The following is a 24,075-nucleotide window of genomic DNA, read 5'->3' as shown; positions in this document are numbered from 1 at the left end:
TGCACAATTGTACAATTGCACAATTGGGTTATCTTCTTTTTATTAACTGTACATGTGATTTCTACTTTACACTTTTACCTTATACTTTTACCTTACACCTTTACGTTAACTTTTACGTTAACATTTATGTTAATCTTTTTTTTTTTTTTCCTTTTTCTTTTAAATAGCCCATTAACTTCTTGCCTTTTTAAAAATAGACATAAACACAAGTTCACAAATTTTTGTCATTTAAAAAATAAAGAAGTGCTCAAATTATGATTTTTATTTTCAACTCCGTACTGTGAAAAACAACCTTCATTTTAAAAAACTCAAAAATTGTACCAAGTAGCGTGCATTCTTACGTATATAAGTATGTGTGTACTTGTATATACTAATGCTAATGTACACGTATATGTTTTCAAAATTGGTGTGCATGTCTATTACAAAAAAGGTTCGACAGAACTTGGAAGCAAATGATACCTTTTTTTTTTCCCCATATTTTAAAGTGAACCAAATTGTGTCGCACTCTTTTAAGCAAATGAATTAAAATTTGAAGTTCATTTATAAATATACGAGGAGAAGTAAAATTATATATACACACATGTACATACATGTATACATATACAAACATGTACATACATGTATACATATACACACAAGTACATACATGTATACATATATACACATGTACATACATGTATACATATATACACATGTACGTGACAAACGCGTGGAAGGAAAGACGAATGATAGAACTATCGATTCCCATTTATTTTACTTTTATCAAAACATACAATTTCTAATAGTTTGTGATAACATCTTTACACTCATACATGTAATTTAAAAGATTACATGACTATATGTATGCGTACACACGAATGCATATTTAGGGGAAGGAGTAAAAAGAGGGGTGGCAAAACCGTTAAATTTTAATTCCCATTTTTAGTGGGAAAATGTAAACAGTTAGCAAACGTGCAGCATAATCATTTCAAACTTTTATTTTTATCTCCTCGCATACATATTATACTATTTTAAAGACTCCAAACAAAATTTTTTTTTATCTTGTATTTTTTTTTTTAAAAGCGGAAAAACAAAATTTTTTCAACGTGTACAGGCAATAATACACAACTTTCTATTTTATTGTCTGACTACAAAATTTTTATCTACTTTTGTACCTTTCGATAGTACAAACATTTTAGATAAGATATAACTAGGAAGGGAAAAGGAGTGGGGAAGGGGAAAAAAAAAAAAAAAAAAAAATAAATAATAATGCGGAATGAGGAATATAATAATCCGAGTACACAATCCATGCACGGAGACACAAGAAAACTAATAAGCGATTCAAATGTGCATAATAATCTGGAGCAGAAAATGTCGAAATACAACTATAAAGATTTTAAAACAGAAAATCAAATATTTTTCAACTCCCTCTCTAGAATGAATAGTATGTACAGTAGAATTCTAACAAACAGCAATTCCTTCGATCTATTTGATACCCTTTTGAAAAGAGACTCCTCATCTAAATATTCAAAATGTAACAGCATATTAAATTGGAAACAACTGAGTAAACGTATTTCTACAAATAAGGATGAACATATCGATAGAAAGGAAGAGTACGTTTCCAGACAGGAAAATGAAATCAACAAAGGCGTTTCCTCCTTAAGAGGACAAGATTTTTGTCCATTTAATTTTATGATTGCAAGCTTTAATAATCTAGTCATTCTTAAGAACAATACTTTTGACAAAAGTTTTACTGGATATGGTCAAAGTTTTAGTAGCTTTAAAAATAGAAAATTAATAAAATGTAAAACGTTCAAATTAGATCGAAAAAAAAAAAAAAAAAAAAAAAAAAAAAAGTTTTATAAAAACGAAACCAAAAAAGTTTATGACATAAATTTTAAAAAAAATGTATATAATCAAATTGGGAAAAAACAAAAAGTAGGATTAATACGAGAAAAAATAAAATCCGATGACGAAATTTTTTTCTTAAATAGTTCTTTAAAAAATGCATGTAACCTCGAGCATATCTCATCATCGACATTTTACTGCCAAGTGGGCAACACTGTTGAAAGGCAAATTAGCGGAGAGACAAGTCAATTGGAAAAAATCAGCTTAGAAAAAAGGCGAGTAGATCAAAACCATGTAGAACAGAACCGCATAGAACAGAACCGCATAGAACAGAACCGCGTAGAACAGAACCGCGTAGAACAGAACCGCGTAGAACAGAACCACGTAGAACAGAACCGCGTAGAACAGAACCGCGTAGAACAGAACCGCGTAGAACAGAACCGCGTAGAACAGAACCGCATAGAACAGATACGAGAAGAGTATATGAAATACATCTCCCTTTCTATTAAAAGACAAGAAGAGAAGATGGAGTGCTTAGCAAAAAACGTAGATCATCTTTTAGATGTAATTGAACTTTTACTGTATAAACGAATGAAAGAAATTTTCCTTTTAAAGGAGGATATCTGCAGCAAAGACAGATATAAAGAAATATGCCCAGACGTTTTTTACTTCAGTGATAATGGTAAGCATTAGTGGCATATACATTTGCAAGTTTGCACTTGTCTTGTATGTCTTATTCGTCCATTTGTATGTTACATTTTTATTTTCTATATTGCACATTTTACCCGTTTTATGAATACTGTAATGTGCTGCTATGCACATCTCTTCTAGCGTTTATCAGTTCCACCCCATTTTTTTTATTTTGCCCCTCTTTTGCTAAATTACATGTTAGGCCGTAATGTAATATAGACATAGAGGTGAGGGGAGGGGGAGCGAAAAGTGTATGTATGGGTGTGTATGCGTATACACGTGCACATCTAAGCGCGTCCTCTCACTTATGTTCAGTCATCTATAAAAACCTCCATGCAATCATATCGTCCTTTTTGCAGATGACCTACTAGAAACGATGGACCGAAAATTTAGATTTTTGCCAAAGATCCCAGCCAAAGAAAACTTAACTCCTTATTATGGTCCTTCCTCCTCTGACATCTTTGGAAAACATTATTTTACTTATAAATATTTTTATAAAATAATTAAAGTGGATGTAAAATTGTATAAATTACCTGATCCGTATAATAATAGTTTTAATAAATTTTATGATCAAAATTACAAATATAATTACTCTTTTGATTTATTAAAATATAACAAAATGGAAAAACCATGTATGAATAAACATAATATTAGAAAGGCAAATAAAATGGAAGCGACAAAAAGAAACGGAAATTTTCCATTTTTCATTTCTACTAATGCACTAGAAGAATCAAAAAAAAAAAAAAAAAAAAAAAATATAGGGTATACGAATATAGATAAAATACCTGAAGATTTGATTCATCTTTTGAACTATAAAAATATAATTATTACTTAAAAAAGGGCAGGAAGGCACTCTGAATAGGGTTCACAAGTCTATCCAAGAGTAATAGCGCCCAACCTTCCGCATGGGCTTATACATTTTATCATCATATATTCATATGCGTGCCCATGAGTGTGCGCTTGTCATATATGCTTATTCGTTTTTTACGAAAGGAATACAAAGAATAATAGGGTCTACCTAGTAATACCTTTGCACTTGTCATATTGCTCATATTACTTATGTCAAACGAGGAGTTACTACAGAACAACAGTCATGTACGTCTCACGTTGTTTACTTCCTCTTAAAGGGCACAAAAAGATCAAATTAAAATAAAAATTGAAATAATAATTAAAATAAAAATTGAAATAATAATTAAAATAAAAACTGAAATAATAATTAAAATGAAAATTAAAAATTGAAATAAATATAGCCTTTTCCGCATTGACAGGCTTTACGTTAACCGGTGTAAAACTCCTTTTACGAGTGACAAGTCTCCTCCAAAAAGTTGAAGATGTGTATATACGTAAATGGGCTTGTACATGTTTATGTTTTACTTGTTTATGTCTGCATTTTTGTACGTTTTCCCCTTTGCGCGTACACATACTCACCTGCACAACATTCACTGCCCACTTTTTCTGTTAATATTTTTTTTTTTCCATAATATATGGCCTCTTATTTTTCTTTACCCATTTTACTTTTCACCGTAGTAGAATACCCCTTACATTTTATGAGGGGAGCCAATTTTTTTTTTTTTTTTTTTTTTTTTTTTTCTACATATTTTTCTTTTTAATTTTATTTTTAATTTATTTTATAAATAAAAAAAAAAAAAAAAAAAAAATCCAATAATGATAAAATGTATAAAGCGTTATAAAGATGAAACACATACATAACGGCAAAAAGTGGCACAAGCGTATATGTGCACATATATATATATATATGTATAAATATATATGTATAAATATATATGTATAAATATATATGTATAAATATGTTTGGGCATGTATGTACATATACAAACATGATCATAATTGCACATTTGTGTGTACGCGTCCTTCGTGCTTCTGTGAGTAAACGTTTGCGAGGTTCACGACTTTTTACTAATTTTTTACATGTACATGCTGACATGTGCAGGTTTTTATGAACAGTTTTGTATGTACATATCTACGCATACATATTTTAAACAAAAAAAAGGACAACCGGATATGTGTAAATACGCAAAAAGGAGAATATATACATATATATATATATATATATATATAGAGAGAGAGAGAGAGAGACATAGGGGTAGACAGGGATAGATAGGGATAGATAGATGAAAAATTATGCACAAACATATATGTATATATGTACAGATTTATAAATATGCACAAATATGTGCATAAATGCTTGTACGTATGCATGGGTACTACATTAATGTGCATATGCAGTTGTGCAAAAAAAAAAAAAAAAAAAAAAAAAAAGCTAGCCACGAAAATTGCTGATAAGAACTCGTTTAAGTCAAAACAACTCAAAAATATAATCATACAGCATATTAGGAAAATTTTCAAATTAAAGTTTAATAAAACAAAAACAAAAACAAAAATAAGAAATATATGCTACTGTATATCAGTAGAATATAAATAAGTTATCTCTTAATTCACCAATCAAAGAATGGATCATTTTCATTTGTAATTTTATCAGCGACTGTTAGGTCTTCTTGTACTCTTTCGAAATTCGATGAATCAAAGACATTTTTATATTTGGGTTTATATGGAACTTCAACTTTTTTATTTAATAAATTAGGCCAATCGATATTACAAAACCATGGATGTTCTTTCACATTTTGAGCCCCTTTTTTTAAATTTCCATATCTTTTTGTTAAATCATGTGATAATAATTTCTTCATTAAATGTTTGCAGCTATTATCTAAAAATTTGGGGAAATAAATTATGCCCTCTAAAATTTTCTGATAAATTAATAAAGGTTCGTTTGCGTAAAAAGGGGGGCATCCAACTAAAATCTCGTATATAAATATTCCCAACGTCCACCAGTCAGCCTGTAGGGAAAAAGGCGTAATTACATGCACATTATCATGTATGTTATCGTGTGTAAGTGAACATGTGTGTTATCGTGTGTAAGTGAACATGTATGTAATAGTGAATATAATCGTGCATGTTAAAGCCAACGTTCATGTTAACACCGTTTTTGCTCGTACTGCTTTCCCGTGTCCTATGTTTAACAAAATTTCTGGAGCTATATACTCAGGTGTACCACACAAAGTATATGTTCTTGTGTCAACGACCTTAGCAAATCCAAAATCAGTCATTTTTATAAAGCCGTCCTTATCAAGTAGTAAATTCTCTGGCTTCAGATCTCTTCAAAGGGAATGGTAAATAAGTGCATATGTGTGTTCATGTTTCTATGTATGTACAATAGTATACTTTTTATGTATGGATGTTATCGCATGTACTTCTATATACTCGCGTATACGTCTATATATGCACACATTGCACAAACATAGCCTTACCTATAAACAATGTTTAAACTTTGCAAATACTCAAATATTAAAACAATTTGAGCTGCATAAAAACATCCAACATCATTAGGAAATCTTTTATTTCTTCTTAGGAATGTGAAAAATTCTCCACCTATTACAAACTCTAGAACAAGATATAAATAAGACTCATCCTTAAAAGATCCATATAGATTTACCTATGAACATGTTCAGAAAAAAAATTAAAAGAATGAATATGTAATGTGTGGTTATAATTTGTTGTAAGGTGGTTTTCCTAATAAGATAAGTGTAAAACTTTGTACGAGAGGAAATAGCTAAAATAGGAATAAAAAGACCAAGTTGAAGACACGACCACTTGGAAACAGATACATATGTTTCTTTTCCTGCTCCATTCACCACACCATTACAATATCCTCTACACCTTTGTTCATCTACTTGGTCTACTTCGTCTCTCATTCGTTCATACGCTCATTCGTTCATTCGTTCATACGCTCATTCGTTCATTCGTTCATACGCTCATTCGTTCATTCGTTCATACGCTCATTCGTTCATTCGTTCATACGCTCATTCGTTCATTCGTTCATTCGTTCATTCGTTCATTCGTTCATTCGTTCATTCGTTCATACGCTCATTCGTTCATACGCTCATTCGCTCATTCGCTCCTTACACAGAAGGGATGATTTATATAATTTAATATCTTCCTTTCGGAAAACACATGATCAACTTGTTTCTGCCTTATAATTTTGCTTTTCTCAAATCTTTTAATGGCAACAGGGGGGAAATCCTCATTTTTGTATGTTGCAAGTATTACTCTTCCAAAAGAACCTTAACATGTTGAGGCATTCAAAGTTGGAAAGGGGGGATTTTTCGCATACACAAAAGGCATTTAACGCGCATGTAAATGGATATATAAGCCCACATACGTGCGTACATCCACTTACATGCATAGATACATAGAAGCATACCCATACACACATGCATACATCCACATACAAACGCACGTACATGTATCCATGTTCACATACACGCATATGCATGTACCTAATGGATATTGCTTACCTGTTCCAAGCGTTCGAATAAAGTTGAAGTCTTCATATTTCATTTTATTTTTCCTTTTAGCTATTGCTCGGTCACCGCTATCTTTTTTTTTATTTAACTGCAAATTTTTTAAAAATTGTATCATTGTTACTAATGTATATTTATATTCTCAATATGTAAATAGGGTTATAAACAAAAAAAAAAAAAAAAAAAAAAAAAAAAATTTGGAAATCAGAACAAGTCGAAGAGGTGTAAGGAAAAAGATAAGGTGGACGCGCGTGTACATAAGTACGCTTTTGCATATTTGAGCATTCACACAGATACATACTTATATATGTACATACTTATATATGTACATATTTATACATGTACGTATTTATACATGCACATATTTATACATGTACATATTTATACATGTACGTATTTATACATGTACATATTTATACATGTACGTATTTATACATGTACATATTTATACATGTATTCACGTACACCTAGCTCTTTCACAATTTTACTCTAACGCAGTGATGTAATGATTCATTGACGCAAATGTGTATTTATGCATTAACGTGTATTTACATTTTTCTCATTTTTTAAATTATAAAGAGAAAAGAGGAAAAATAAAAAATAAAAAGAAAAGAAAAGAAAACTGTATGGTCACTCTCACACTTCAACTGCACCATTTACGCAATATTAAACAATATATTGTAAATAAAATGATTAAGTGCATTCAGAGCAGTACAAAAAAAATATTGTCTATTTTTTTTACTACAATGTAACGTTTATTTGCTCTCATTTTAGCCATTCACATTTACATGTATGTTTGTATGTACGCGTATATTCATGTGTACATGTATATTCATATGTACATATGCTTATATATGTAAAATCGTTGTACAAAAGTTCAACTGTGCATACACATAGCACTCTCTGGAAGTTCAACCTGCGTTAGCAAATACAAAGAATTTAATTGCAAATAAATTGAACAAGCGAACATAAAAATGGGCGAAAAATGGGCGAAAAATGGGCGAAAAATGGGCGAAAAATGGGCGAAAAATGAGCAAAAAATGAGCGAAAAATGAGCAAAAAATGAGCAAAACATGAGCGAAAAATTCTAATAAACAGCTAAAAAATGCGTAAAACAAATATATGAATATACGATCATATAATCACTCGAATAAATAAAAAAAAATTAGAAATAGGCGAACTGCTTATATCTGCAACTACATTTATTTTCCATTTTTTTTTTTTTTTTTTTAAATATTAAAACATTTCATATTCTCTTTTTTATTAATTATGAAAAACTTTACATAACTTGGTTTTATTATATTACTTTTTCCACGTGGATGTTTTTTAATAATCTTTTGTTCAACGGGTGAAATTGGGCGAACGTGTGGACGCTTCTTTTTTTTTTTTTTTTTTTTTTTTTTGTGTTAGCTAAAATGTACGAGTGGTATATATAGACATATATACATGCATATATATATACGTGTATAAAACGTATAACTATATACACGCAAATTATACGTACATATATGGAACACATACATAAATATATACAATCATATATATATGTGTGAGACGCATAAGTATATAAACATATGCATATGTACACACCCTTGCATACCTATTTAAGTAAATACCTTCTGTAAAAGTTTACAAGTTGTAGTAGTTAATCAAGGAGAGTATTAAAAACAGAATAGCGAAGAAATTTTTTTTCTTTTAGCATTTTTACAAAACCTGATGATATATCAAAAAATTTATAACATAAGAAAATAAAAGATTACATATATTAAAAAAAAAAAAATATATATATATATATATATAAGTGTAAGTGACCATCTAACATGTATTTAACTTTACGAGGGAGATATGCATACTTATGCGTTTTAATAAAAAAAAAAAAAAAATCTTTCTTTCCCTTTATTCTCCTTTCTTTTGTTGATGTTGTTTAGGATGCTACTATATTTTTGTAAGTGGTTCACATGACGTACCCTCGAAGTCCTCAAATAGTTCTAACATACATCTATAAATTTTGCAATTTTGTTAACTAATTTTTTTTTTGTTTATCTAGGTAGGTATTTACATGGTAAGATAAAGAAAAAGAAAAAAAAAAAAAATGCCTATATTTGTCTTTTATCCTTTTTCGAAATTGTATTAAGATGTTATATGGATTTACTTCTTTATTTTCTAACAATTTTTACATGAAACTATTTCGTATCCTGAGTGGGGGTATCTAAATGAGATACCCCTTTTATGTGCAAGTGTTCGTGTAAAGTTTTCCTTTTTTTTTTATTCTCTTCTTATTTGTGTATTTGTTTATTTGTTAATTTGTTTATTTGTTTATCTGTTTATTTGTTTATCTGTTTATTTGTTTATCTGTTTATTTGTTTATCTGTTTATTTGTTTATCTGTTTATTTGTTTATCTGTTTATTTGTTTATCTGTTTATTTGTTTATCTGTTTATTTGTTTATATATTTATTATTATATATATATATATATGCACTACTCCTCACAATCTTTAAGTTAATTTCCTCGTCCACATTATTATTCCTTAGGCCCATTTACCGTGCTATAATTAACTAATGCTAATTGCCTATTGCTTTTTTTTTTCCTTTTTTTTTTATCTTTTTTTATCTCTTTTTATTTTCTTTTTTTTTTTTTTACATAAGTGCGGACTTCCTATTATATTTGGAGCTTGCGCTGATTTAATGCAAGAATATAATAGATCTCTCTATGCATTTGTATGCACATATGTATGTACGGCCTCATATGAATACATGTATATGTATGTATGTATTACGTCTTTGAATATATGTATATGATCGTCTGTACGTTTATGAATGTATGTATATGTAGCCGCATGTATGTGCATATGTGTAAGCACCACAAGAAGAAATAAAAACAAAAAAAAAAAAAAAAAAAAAAAAAAAAAGTAAATAACTAAGCCTTTTGTATATTTAACTATTTTATTATATTTTATGAGGATTATCAAAATTATATTTCTCCTCTGGGTAAAAATGAAAAAAAAAGAATATCTGCTTGTTTCTTAAAAGGGAAAAAATACACTGTCTTACGATTTTTATTTTTACTTTATCATAATTTTTATTTTTTATTGTTTTTATTTTTGTTTGTTAAATAAAAAGCGTGTAACTTGAGCCTTAAAAGGTCAGAGACTTGAGGTATAGACAATAACGTACATACTACATTAGGTATATATATATATGGGGAAATAAAAAAAAAAAAAAAAAAAAAAATATTACAATGTTGTACTTAGGTAGGCAAAGGGACGCATTAAAAGTGTGTGTGTGCAGGGAAGTGCACATGGAGAATAAAAAATGTAAAATATGCGAATAAGCGAATAAACAAATAAGCGAGTAAACAAATAATCGGGTAAACGAATAAGCGGGTAAACGAATAAGCAGGTAAACGAATAAACGAATAAGCGGGTTAACGAATAAACGAATAAGCGGGTTAACGAATAAACGAATAAGCGGGTTAACGAATAAACGAATAAGCGGGTTAACGAATAAACGAATAAGCGGGTTAACGAATAAACAAAAGAACGAAAGAACGAAAAAAAAATAGGAATAAAAATGAAGTCAAAGGTAACAATAACAGTAACAGAAGTCGTAACAGTAGATGCGGGGGGACGAGACCAGGAGATGGCACGATGGAATGAATTACAGTGGATGGACAAAAGAATAATAAAAATTAAAAAATAAACGTACACTTTTAGTATTCTTTCATCACTATATTACAACGAAAAAGGAAAAAAGAAAAGAAAAAAATAAAATAAAATACATATATATATTTATATACATTTATATATGTATATATATATATATATATATATATATATATATATATATATATATATATATATATATATATACACATATTTATATATTGTTTCTTCTCCCCCCCTGCGTTCTATAGTGCTACATATTTTGACTTCCTAGTATATTATCACACGAATAAACATAGCAATGCTCATTTTCACATTCATTTTTATTACGTCCACTATTATCATTACAATTTTCTTTGAACGCTTTACTTATCTTCCTAAATAATACAACACAATACTGTGTATTGTATTATATTATATGCCCCTTTCCCATCGTCACATGCACAAAGTGTACAGCATCAACTTAAAAAAAATAAAGTTTTTTGGCATTATGTACAATATTATGCGTATATCTACAATTTATGTCCACTTCCTTGCATGTTCACCGGTATGACTGTATATGCGGACGACAATGTCCATATGCAATACATTCATAGCACACTCAGCGAATATTACTACTCTACTTAATAGGGTATTATACTTTTCGCTCTATTTTTTTTTTTTTTTTTTTTTTTTTTTTCTCGTTTCTCTCACACGGCTTACATTGTATATACTCAATAATGTGCAAGTGCCTCGCACGCAGGTAAACAAGTAAATAGAGGAGCCTACAAAATGGCATAATAAACACGCATAAGTAGGTGCTCAAATGAATTCTCGAATGAACGTTCGAATAAATACATACCGATATTTGGAAGCGCAATCTTTACAGCACCCCTTATTGTACTGCCAAACTCACTCCGCTAACACGTATACATGACTTCTTTTTCTTTAAAAAGAGGAATGAAGAGAAAATATTGAGGTTTATAAAAAAAGGTTATGTAACAAACATAAGTTGAAAAAGTGCATTTCCTTTGGGGGATGGAAACGATGCACATGCGGATGTAGCAAGACGTACTCATATAATGCAAATATATATGTGTACTGTATGCCCATAGTGCACTTTCTTGTACTAACGTGGGTAACTGTGGTATACATGCATGTACCATCGAGAGACAACAAAAAAGATGGTGTACGTAAAAAAGGGTTCTATGTACTCTCCCTATGAATCCACAAATTAAAAAAAAAAAAAAAAAAAAAAAAAAAAAAAAAATATTACTCCATTTTTTCCTTTTCTTTTGTTTTTTTTTTTTTTTTGCCTTCTTAATTTTTTTTACTTTGTATGCTTTCTTTTGCTTTCTCTATTTTTTTTTTTTTTTTTTCTTAATTTTGTACATTTTTTCTTTCCTTTTTTGGTATCTTTTTTTTTTTTTTTTTTCTTTTCTCCCACCTCCTCCGCTTTACGCCAAAATAACCCCATACCGATTATGGTCCCACCATGTGTCACTCCTCATCTGATGAGTCTTTTGACTTCATGTTAAGAACTGCGTTAGGGTACAAATCATACTCTTTTATTTTATTTTTGGTTTTCTGTAGCACTGATTTGGTATGACCACAGATGAGCTCGAATTTGTAGGGAATACTAACATTGTTATTACCGCCAATGGTATTGCAGCTGCTATTATTGTTGTTGTTACAACTGCTATTGCTATTATTGTTGTTGTTACAACTGCTATTGCTGTTATTGTTGTTGTTACAACTGCTATTGCTGTTATTGTTGTTGTTACTACTGCTATTCCTGTTGGTATTGCTGGTACTACTATTTCTATCCGCCAAGAACTCATAACACTCTGCCCAGTCGTACACATCCTCTAGGGTGTGATTGACACTAAAATTATTTTGAATTTTAATGCCGTTCGGCAAGCGTATACATATTTTTGTAACTTGTTCGTTTTCCTTAATGGGTAAGGGAAATTTGTTAATTTTTTCTTGTCTCTTTTTCTTTATATCTTTTTTCAACTCCAATTTGTTGAATTTTTCGTTTTCTTTTTTTTTCTTCTCCTCTTCTTTTAATTTATCTTTTCTCAATGCTTCTTGATACTCCCTATCTTGTTCTTCTCTAATAAGTCTATCATTATAATTTTTATTTTTCAAATTATTTATATTTTCTTTTTTCATTTGCATTTGTTCAATACAATGAGTAACACAATTAATAATATGACTAATATCTGGTGTACCATAAATGATGGACAATTCTTTATATTCTTTTACATAACATGTTAATATAATACTAATTTGTGGAAGGATAAAAACATTCATAATATCACTTAACTCTTTTATATCACCTGTTGATATATCCTGTGCATATAAAATGCAATTTTCATCAAAAAATAATTTTATATCCTCATTATTAAAAACTGAATTACAAAAATAAGAGCTTTCATTATTTTCTATATGTAAATAAACCAATAATAATTTTTCCTCTTTTTTTGATTTATTTATTGCTTCACTTAAAGTCCCTTTGAAAAAATTTACATGTTTTTCACCATACATATTTTCATAATACATCGTGAAAGTATTTTCTTTATCTGAACTTAAAATATATGTACTCAACAATTTAAAACAAGTAGTAATGATATTACAAATATTTTTAAAAAAAGGACATATTATTCTCCCTATATGATTAAGGATATACAAGAAATTTGTCCTTTCTATCTTCTCACCACTCCTTTCACAAATATTATCTTTGCATCCTTCTTCCTGTGCTCTCCTCTGTCTTACACTGCCTTGGCTATCTTCTGGAAAACCCATTGGAGTGGATACCTGCGCTCCGGGGAAGCGGTAAAAACGGGGGCAATAAATGAGCAGTAAGCAACCAATAAACGAGCAGTAAGAAAATAGTAAGAACGCAATAAGAGAGCAATACGAAGGTAGTAAGAAGGCAAATAATCAAACAATAAACGAGCAGTAAGAAGGTAGTAAGCACGCAATAATCAAACAATAAACGAGCAATAAGCGAGACGTGCCGAGCAGCAAGAGTACATTGCGTGCTTTCCTTATTGAGACTCGGTTCATAACCAGCTCGGTTAGCTGCAGCTTGTATCGCTGACTCAAATTCGTTTCGTTTATTCGTTCATTTCGCTCGTTTAGTATTTTTTACTATTTTTTCCTTTTCCATTTCTACCTCATCTAAATTCTGGAAATCCACTTTGCTAAGGTACGTACTTATTGCTTCCTATATGAACAAGACACACACAAAGGTATATATAAGCAAATGCTACAAACATAAATATACACATTCGAATGCTACACAGAAAAATATATGTACGCGAATACTGCACACAGAGATATACATATACAATATGCATATGCACACGAAGACATATACACATGTGAACACTATACACAAACGTATTCATGTACACATATGCTTATATATGAGCCCACGATACTCCCGCATGTACATTTGGAAAAAGGGAAACCGCCCACCGGACAATTACATTATTATGTACAAGGTACACACACTGAAGATATGGAAAATAAAAATAAAAAAAGGAAGTCCCATTAATACTCTTTCCTTTTCAACTTAATAATAAGTCTTAATCTTACTTCTAAATTCCCTTGACATGTTTTTATTATTTCCTTTGCCTCCTTTTCATTTGTCACCTTAGTCACTTCCATAAATAACCGCACGCTTTCATCCATACTACTTTATTTTTGTATAACTATAATTTGATTTTCGAAAATGTGGAATGAGGGGAAGGGGGGGGGAAGCAGTGTACTCATATGCAAGAATGTATGTGTGTATATGTTGTACGTATGTGCGCGCGGTTAAGCAAGGCAATTCTGTGTATCCACTACAGCTATAGCTCTTTCCACTGATATAATTTTTCAAATATCTCTCCAATGTCTCAGATATGTAGGATGCGTCAGACGAGTGGTGGAAGGATAATGGCAAACAAGGAAAAAGCAAAATAAAAGAAAAGGTAAAAAAAATATACGAAAAAACAGAAAGGGTAACAAATAAATGGGAAAAAAAAGCAAAAGAAAGATGCTATAGTTTTTTCTGCTTATATAGTTTTGTATGTTATGGACACTAATGTGAAATTCTTTTTTTTTTTTTTTTTTTTTTTTTTATGAACACGTCAGGAAAAACCCCTCTTATTCGAAAAAAAAAAAAAAAAGAAGAAAAAAATGGAAAAAAGAGGAAAAAAAAAAAAAGAAAAAAGAAAAATGAAGAAAAACATAAACAAAGAAAAACATAAACAAAGAAAAACAGAATCAAAGAAAAACAGAAACAAAGAAAAACAGAAACATAGAAAAATAAAAAATAGCAGAAAAAATAGAGTAAAAAATGATCAACTGCAAACAAAGGAAATGAAAGCGAGCGAAAGCAAAACATTGAACGTGAAAAACGCTTATTATTAAATAGTCCTGAACTGGCAAAATAGAAAATTATATGTACATATACGTATATATACTTATATATACATATATGTATATACGTACAGAGTAACGATGCAAGTGCACAGAGTATGATATATACTACATCATAAACATATACTCTTAACGTTTACTAATTCATGTACGTAAGTATAATTATGCGCACTAGATTCAACGATGATTTAGCTTTATTTTAAATTGCTATCAAAAAGGAAAAAAGGAGAATTAGGAGTTGAACTCAAGTTGGAGCTAAAAATGGAGCAGAAAATGGAGCAGAAAATGGAATAGAAAATGGAGCAGAAAATAGAACAGAAAATGGAGCAGAAAATGGAACAGAATATGGAACAGAAAATGAAATGCAAAGAGGAAAAAAAAATAAAAAATTAAAAAAATGTAAATAGAATGAGAAAAAAAAAAATTAAAATGGATTAAAGATGAAGTAAAAATGTAGTGAACATAAATTGACATAAAATAAATGACACAAAATTAGAAAAAATTATCGTACACTTGCAAAAAAGAGAATGCAAACATTTTACTTTAAACAGTATAGAATAACACACCAACAATGAGCAAAAAAAAAAAAAAAAAAAGGTACTAGCAAAATATAATACTACGTTTTTTTTTTTTACAGGCATATATATATATATATATATATTTATATATTTATATATATATTTATATATATATTTATATATTTATATTTATATATATATTTATATTTATATATATATTTATATATTTATATTTATATACATATATATATATATATATATGTACATGGGCACGTCTGTGCCAATTGCATATACAAAGTTTTACGTAACAGTGAACCATAAATTCTTCTTAGCAGTGTACAACATTATGTAGCATGCCCATTTTTTAAAAAGCACCCGAATAAGAATAACACAACGGGGCATAAAATGCGTCTTCAAGGCAACTGCCGAAGTTCCCCTTTTTTTTTTTTTTTTTTTTACTAACATGAATGTAATATCTATATGTGTGTACTACCAATATATGTGTACTGCCTATATGTGTGTTATTACCTAAATGTGATAAAGACCACTTGGCTTATTTCATTTGCGGATGGTTTTGCACAATCCCATTTTTCATGGAAGGTTGTATACATACTTATAAATGAACGGTATACAAGGTATTACAATATAGTTGCTGCAAATATAACGTACGTTTTTACGTGAGGTATAATGTGTTAATAAGTCGACAAGAAGGTGAAGACCTCGAAACTCTAAAGGGAACGTGGACACAAAGTCCGTCTTTTCATTCCCCCTGCGCCCCCCTTTTATTTTATTTTACGTTCTTATATTACGCTATTTTATTTTATTTTATTTTACGTTCTTATTTTACGCTATTTTATATTGCGCTATTTTATATTGCGCTATTTTATATTGCGCTATTTTATATTACGCTATTTTATATTGCGCTATTTTATTTTTTTTCACAAATTGGAGGTAATTTAAAAATATTTCACCTTAATGATTTTACTGTAATGTGTTTCAATTCATTTCATTGCAGTACACTTGAGTTTACTTAATTACATCTTGTTTATTTATTTATTTTTAAAACATGCAAATATTGCTAGTGTCCGCAATTTTCTAAGATGTTACTGATATTGAGACATAAAGAAGGGTTCTTCTTGCTTGGTCATCTTCTCATAAAAAGTTAAAACAGTGAGAAGAGAGATAATTTAAGCAAGATAAATAGTGTGAGATAAGTAGTGCTAGAAAAAAGAAAGCTAATTAAAGGAAAAGCCAAAAAAATGAAACTAAAAAACGGAAAAGTCAAATCAAAGCTACTACAAAGAAGCTAGCACATAAACACTGGTAAAAACAGAAAAAAAAAAATTTTGTAACGTTCGTTAGCATATAAATATGTGGATCACTACTTGAGGGGAACTTAAGTATACATCGCTATGCTGTTTTGTGTAGTCTTCATTTCCCCGTTACGTTGCTTCTTTTTTCCCCCTCCTCTTCAATGATCGTTTCCATTTCTTCCTCCATTTTTGCGTCCATTTTTGAATCCATTTTTGCATGCATCTTCTACTCTGTTATTAGTTGAACATTAATATTCCAAAGTCGAAAAAAGGTTGTTAAGCTGTTCCTCAATTTCTCTTTGTACTCCTTGTCAAGGGTACTGTTCACAAAACAGATAATCATATACCTAAGACTCTTCGAATTGAAGCAAAAGTTTTTTAAAAGAGGTATACATACAGGGGTTCTAATAATCAACTTAAAGTATATCAATCTTGGAAATATGTGTTGGATGCAGTTAAAGAACAAAGGGTTCAAGTTACAGGACGCGATGATTAGCTCTCTATAAAGGGAGATAGAAAGGAAGGAAAAAAGCAGCGAAAGGAAGAGAGAAAAAAGGATAGAAAAAAAGGGAAAACGTTTTAAAACGTCCATAATAACACGTATTATATTTATATCATTCATAGTGAAAAAAAAAAAAAAAAAAAAAGAAAAAGAAAAAGAAAAAAGACCATGTATAGATAGAATGGGTAAAGGATGGGTTGGAAAAAACAGTTTGACTACACGAACTTGTGTACTTCCTTTTCACTACACGAACTTGTGTACTTCCTTTTCACTACACGAACTTGTGTACTTCCTTTTCACTACACGAACTGGTGTACTTCCTTTTCACTACACGAACTGACGGACTTTCTTTTCATTACACACAATAATACACCACCGTATACACAGACGAGCTCACACACATATATATATACATACATTCATTCAATTTTACGCGCATATTTGTTTATACTTTTTTTCCTTTTTTCATATCCTTACAAAACATTAGGGAAGTAGCACAACTTGTAACTCCCCAGGTCTATACGGTCGAAATGCTCGCATATTGCTTTTCCTCTTTTATTGTTGCACTTCATATATTTTAAAATTAGCAAAATATACTTTTTATTTTTTAATCGCATGATAGTTTTCCCATTTAAGAAATTTGTATTTCGGATAACATCAAGGACGGTGTACCTCCATTCTTTGTTCTAAAAAAAGGATCGAAAAAAAAGAAAAAAATTATGCAAAAATAGTGCACCCAAGTACATACGAAACTCAGTGCAAACATATATGTAAATGCAGAACAAAGTTCAAACTAATGCGTAGATGCCAAACGAGTACGTACGTACAAGACAAGTACACATTATCCCCTGCCCCCTCTCCATTTCACAGAGGACCCTCTTACCAAGTACATTAACTTAAACAAGTCATCTAACCAGGGAAAGAACTCTAAAATGTTAACAGCCACTACCGTTGTACATATGTTGTTCATGGTGTTTTAGAATCATCTCCTTGTTTCTCTTCCAGTGAACTACGGTATGAGATGCTCATTATGATGGCTGATTGTGCAGAATTTGCTCATAAAAGTGGGCTCGCCTTTTGGGGGCTTATTTGAGCTTACTTTGTTACACTTTATTGTTCTTATTCTGTTATATTTTATTGTACTTTAATTTTATTATTCTGTTATATTACTTATTTATGTATATATTTATTTATTTTTTTTTTTTTTTTCTTTTAACTTACAGCAGTCGCGCAAAAGCCATGCTTCAATTTATTTTGTTAATAATCAATAATAGTCTACCTTTTTTCTTTTTTCTTTTTTTTCTGTTTTTTGTTCTCTATTGTTTTTGCGTTTTGTTCTCTATTGTTTTTGCGTTTTGTTCTCTATTGTTTTTGCGTTTTGTTCTCTATTGTTTTTGCGTTTTTATCTCATTTATTTTGGCTTTTTACTTCTTTCGTTCTTGCTTTTTTTTTTTTTTTTTTAATTTTTTTTTAAAAACATACAACTAAAATTGAACAACGGGCAGTGATAATCCTATACACACAAAAAAAAAAAATTTATTTGTTCTAAACTGAGTTTAAAGAGGTAGGTTAATTCTGAGAGAAAAAAAATAGAAAATAAAAATAAATAATAAAAATAGAAAATAAAAATAAATAACAAAAGTAAAAAATAAAAATATATATTACAAATATAAAATAAAAATATATATTACAAATATAAAATAAAAATATATATTACAAATATAAAATAAAATATATATTACAAATATAAAATAAAATATATATTACAAATATAAAATAAAAATATATATTACAAATATAAAATAAAAATATATATTACAAATATAAAATAAAAATATATATTACAAATATAAAATAAAAATATATATTACAAATAAAAAATAAAAATAAAAAATGGAAACACAGAACAAATTGAAGTAAATAAAGGAAAAATAAAAAAAATCAAAATAGAAAAAGTCCAAATAAAATGAGCAAAACGAAGAGGCAAAATAGAAAAGCCAAAAGAAAGAATGATCCTGTTCAGAAAATGCAAAGTAAAAAATGAAGAAATAAAAGGCAAGGTAAAAAATGCATAAATAAAAGGAAAAGTAAAGAATGCGAAAATAAAAAGCAAGATAAAAACAAAGCGAAAAGAGCAGCAACTGAAGGAGGTGCGGTTGTTGAAACAAAGTTTACCTTATAGGTCTGCAAATTAAAAGCACAAAAAAAAAAATATGCAAATTGTAGAAAGATGGTTTGTAAAAACATATGTACAATCATACATTGGAGCGAGCACTAGCTGAACATATTCCTATATTTGCCACCTAGGGTCATTAATACGCGTTTATATGAACGTACGTACATATGGAAGTACTTTTATGCATATGCATATATATATATATATATATATATATATAATATATAAGGGAAAACCATATTTTTGCCATTTCACTGTGTACCCCGTAAAATGAAGGAATGAACCTCATAGGAAAATGCACATATGTACATGTAGTTGCACTTTTTACACATATCCATATTTATTTATTGTGCGTATGTGGACATATCATCCAAAACCTCAATGTGGAAGTGTTGGGGGGAAAAAAAAAAAAAAAAAAAAGAGAACAACAACTATATAAGTACAAACAGAACATTTAGAAGAACAAACTTTGTTATGTTGTATGTATGGAAACACTCATAATATCTTTTGCCAAGTATCCTTTCCGTACTTCATACATTCGTACAAGAGTTTATACCTTCATAGATATGCATTTTATGTACATATATGCTTAAATGCGTGTAATAATCAAACTATTTTCCAGCAGTAGAATGCTGATTTTTTTTTTTTTTTTTTAAAAAAAAAAAAAAAGAAAAAAAAAAAAAAAAAAAAAAAAAAAAAATTTGTTAAAATGGAAAGGACCTAAACAACAAACCCATGCAAAAGAGCACTTAATGCTGCACTCCTTCCATTTTTTTATCTTTGAAAATCTAAAGAACATAAATGCTAGCCACCCATCAACTGCATGAAAAAAGAACACTGCAGTGATTTGTAATTTGATGTATGTACAGTTGGTCTGTCACATTATCATGTTACGTTGTTATGTTACGTTGTTATGCTATGTTATCATGTGCAGCCCATAAGTTTAGCCCTATTGCCGATTTTTTTTTTTTTTTTTTTTCAAAACAAAGTGGCTAGCTGTTGTAAAAACGATATAACACTGTTCAGACGAAATAAAATGGCAATTATAAATAATAAAAGAAAAGATGCTATTTCGTTATCGTATTAATGATGCTATTGCGTTATTGTAGCTCGGTATATGTTAAACACAAACTACTTATCATTTTAGAGATGAAAAGGGGCCTTATTATTCCCTTGCTCTTTTTATTTTTTATATGTTTATACGTTTAAAAAAAAAGGGTTTAAAAAAGAAATGGAAAGGGAGAAAAAAAAAGAAATGGAAAGGGAGAAAAAAAAAGAAATGGAAAAAGAGAAAGAAAAAGAAAATTGAAAAAAGAAAAAATGGGTATATTCCATACGTACATTTACGTCTTACTCTTTTTAAACGCCTTGTAGGGGAAGAGTACAAACGGTTAGAAGTTTTAAAAAAAAAAATATTTGAGAAGAGTAAAAAGTGCAACAACTACTTCCGAATGGCTCTTCTTCTCATTTGAACAAATGGGCAGCTAAATGCATCGAAGTTTCGATTACATGAAAGCACATACTTACGTGTGTAACTAAGCAAATACACACACACGTGTATATACATATATATATGCACGTATGCATATATGTATGAATTAGCTCCACCTATTACGCTTGTATATGTAATCAAACGCCGTTAAGTCATACATGATAAATATGCGTATAAAAAGCAACTCTTGTACGATAATGAAAATACTTTACTACGTTTCGCTATTCCTCTTTTATCCTTAAACAAACTTAGCATTTAGCATATTCCATAGAACATAAAAAAATAAAAAATAGTAAACATTTTGTTCAAAATTAAAAGAATGCATTTTTGTTCATTTTATTATTCCTACTGTTTTGTACTATTCAATTTGCTCTCTCGAAAAAGCTGTGAAATTAACTTGCAATTTTGGCAAAAAAAAAAAAAAAATAATAATAAAAAATAAAAATAAAATAAATTAAAATAATAAAAAATAAAAATAATAAAAAATAAAAATAAAATAAATTAAAATTAAAATTAAAATTTACGTTTACGTTTACGTAATTGTACGTATATAATTTATTCATATTTAATTATGCACATATAAATTATTCATATTTAATTATAAGCATATAATTTATACATAAATAAATTATGCGTATATAAATTATGCGTATATAAATTATACGTACTTATTTTATGCATATATAATATATATATATATTATAATATACACATACATATTTACATATATATTTTTATACTTACACATACATATCAGATGGCATATATACGCGCGTAAATATTGCCAATTAAAGTTAATCCATTCGGATAATTAAAAAAAAATTTCTTTTTCCCCATTTATTTTGAATTTTTGGAAAAAGGATATATATATATATATATATATATATATAAATTTATATGAACATAAACGTATTTGTATAAATACATATACGTATACATATACACATACATACATATATACTTGTATGTATTTATTTCCCCCCGTACATTAAATAACATATAGAAGAAAACAATTCGCGTACCTTGACATAAACTGTAATGAAATATTTGAGGAAAAGATGGCTTTAGTAAGTTGAAAAAAAGAAAACAAAAAAGGAACAAATAAGAGGAAAAAATAATAAACATAATAGTAACTGCACATTATCCAAATTACACCATTCTAACATAGCGCAGTACATTCAAATTTAGCGAATTTTGTGTTTCAATTTGCACTTTTTGTTATGTATCCCGTGAGGCAGACGCATACATATGCATTGAGTGTTTTCACATGTATTGCATGTACATATATATATATATATATATAAGTATTCAATTACACATAAGGCATTGCATTTACTTGCAATAGCAACCACCAGAACGTATATATGTCTTTGTCCATGTAACGCACTTTACCATTTAGCAGAAATGCAAAACGTTTGCATATTGAAGAAGAAACTGAATTAAGTTCATTTATGCATTCGTTTTTGTCTGTGTATTACATGTATGCATATTAACAAATCGTTTTATACGGATGTGTATTTGGCACTGTGTTGGACACTGTATCGTAGTTACTTAACATGTTCACCTTGTCATCATACATACATTTTTACCACCGCGATTGGTTCCTTATCACATCGCAGGACGATGCAGAAGCGCAGAAGCAAATACAGCAAATGGTAAACTTCATCCTAAATGAAGCTAAAGATAAAGCGCATGAAATCGAGGCCAAGGCACTAGAAGATTTTAACATAGAAAAATTAAGAATAGTCCAAAAGATGAAGGAGAAAATAAGACTAGAGTTTCAAAAAAAAGCAAAACAGATGGAAGTGAAAAGATCAATTAGTCGTTCTTCAGCTATTAATAAAGCTAGACTTAAAAAAATGTGTGCAAAGGATCAAGTTTTTAAAGAAATTTATAAAATAAGTAGTGATAGATTAGGGGAATTGTACAAAGATAAAGAGAAATATAAAAATCTTATAATAGATTTGATTGTTCAGTCATTATATTATATGCAAGAACCACATGTTATAGTCCGTTGTAGAGATATTGATAAGTCTATTGTTGAAAGTTCTTTAAATGAAGCAGTTCAAAAATATAATGACAAATTAAAAAAACAATTTAATATTACCAAAAGTGTAAAAATAGAAATTGACAAATCAGGCAATTATTTACCTCCACCACCCTCAAATGAAAATGAAGGAAATTCATGCCTTGGTGGAATTATTTTAACCACACCAAATAGGAAAATAAACTGTGATAACACTTTGGACGTCCGTCTCAAGCTTGCTATAGAATACTGTACTCCAGAAATTAAAAGAATGTTTTTCGAAACTCTATAATGAGATGAACATCTTGCAGGTTTGGAAGCCGTCAAATGGTATTGCGCGTTGAAAATGTTTCGGTCAGTTAAGGGAAAAAAAAAAAATAAATAAAATAAAATAAACAAGTAAACAGACAAACAAGTAAACAGACGAACAAGTGAACAAACGAACAAGTAAACAAACGAACAAGTAAACAGACGAACAAGTAAACAGACGAACAAGTAAACAGACGAACAAGTAAACAGACGAACAAGTGAACAAACGAACAAGTAAACAAACGAACAAGTAAACAGACGAACAAGTAAACAGACGAACAAGTAAACAGACGAACAAGTGAACAAACGAACAAGTGAACAAAAAAAAAGGAGACGGTTAAGCAACTGACCAGATGGATCTACTTCTATATATATATGCATATGCATATACACCCTTTTGCGTAGTCCTCTGAAGGCTACCATTATATATACGTACAAACAGATTGAAGTACATATGATGAGAAAACTGTTTCTATACACTTGTAAAGCGAATTATGGTATACTCCCCCGATCATACCTCTTTGTGCTTCCTACTTAATAAGAAAAAGTGATATGTTAATTTTAGCTCAAATGAACAGCGTATACACGTTTAGAAGGAATTTTAAAATTTTTTTTAATATTTTAGCTACGAAGAAAAAAGGGGCTATGCAGTATCGCATAATAGATAATGTGAGCCGTTACATATGTATATGCACACGTATATATGCGTACATATACATGTACATGTCGAGAAACAAAACTTTCTTCTCCCTTTTGAAATAAAAAAAA

At 29.3% G+C, this 24,075-nt stretch overlaps 5 protein-coding genes across 5 annotated transcripts; 2 read left to right on the top strand and 3 right to left on the bottom strand.

The window, feature by feature from the left end:
• Nucleotides 1-1,287: 1,287 nt before the first annotated feature.
• PmUG01_07046700 (conserved Plasmodium protein, unknown function) lies at nt 1,288-3,352 on the top strand (the record flags this gene model as incomplete). The annotated part of the gene is made up of 2 exons (XM_029004225.1): nt 1,288-2,509; nt 2,877-3,352. 2 exons carry the CDS (start codon nt 1,288-1,290, stop codon nt 3,350-3,352), a joined length of 1,698 nt encoding a protein of 565 aa, XP_028860935.1.
• Nucleotides 3,353-4,973: 1,621 nt separating this feature from the next.
• PKAc (cAMP-dependent protein kinase catalytic subunit, putative) lies at nt 4,974-7,014 on the bottom strand (the record flags this gene model as incomplete). The annotated part of the gene is made up of 5 exons (XM_029004224.1): nt 4,974-5,372; nt 5,532-5,691; nt 5,844-6,028; nt 6,499-6,656; nt 6,891-7,014. 5 exons carry the CDS (start codon nt 7,012-7,014, stop codon nt 4,974-4,976), a joined length of 1,026 nt encoding a protein of 341 aa, XP_028860934.1.
• Nucleotides 7,015-12,037: 5,023 nt separating this feature from the next.
• PmUG01_07046500 (UBX domain, putative) lies at nt 12,038-14,239 on the bottom strand (the record flags this gene model as incomplete). The annotated part of the gene is made up of 3 exons (XM_029004223.1): nt 12,038-13,357; nt 13,719-13,769; nt 14,144-14,239. 3 exons carry the CDS (start codon nt 14,237-14,239, stop codon nt 12,038-12,040), a joined length of 1,467 nt encoding a protein of 488 aa, XP_028860933.1.
• Nucleotides 14,240-17,028: 2,789 nt separating this feature from the next.
• Nucleotides 17,029-18,274, bottom strand: PmUG01_07046400 (conserved Plasmodium protein, unknown function; the record flags this gene model as incomplete). The annotated part of the gene is made up of 3 exons (XM_029004221.1): nt 17,029-17,302; nt 17,782-17,990; nt 18,188-18,274. The coding sequence occupies 3 exons, from the start codon at nt 18,272-18,274 to the stop codon at nt 17,029-17,031; spliced, it is 570 nt and encodes a 189-aa protein (XP_028860932.1).
• Nucleotides 18,275-22,030: 3,756 nt separating this feature from the next.
• On the top strand, nt 22,031-23,290 carry PmUG01_07046300 (V-type proton ATPase subunit E, putative; the record flags this gene model as incomplete). The annotated part of the gene is made up of 2 exons (XM_029004220.1): nt 22,031-22,039; nt 22,592-23,290. 2 exons carry the CDS (start codon nt 22,031-22,033, stop codon nt 23,288-23,290), a joined length of 708 nt encoding a protein of 235 aa, XP_028860931.1.
• Nucleotides 23,291-24,075: the final 785 nt, after the last annotated feature.

Source organism: Plasmodium malariae (assembly GCF_900090045.1).
Source record: "Plasmodium malariae genome assembly, chromosome: 7".
NCBI classification, from domain to species: domain Eukaryota; phylum Apicomplexa; class Aconoidasida; order Haemosporida; family Plasmodiidae; genus Plasmodium; species Plasmodium malariae.
Note: the sequence above shows the minus strand (reverse complement) of the source record. Positions and strands in the feature narration are given on the sequence as shown.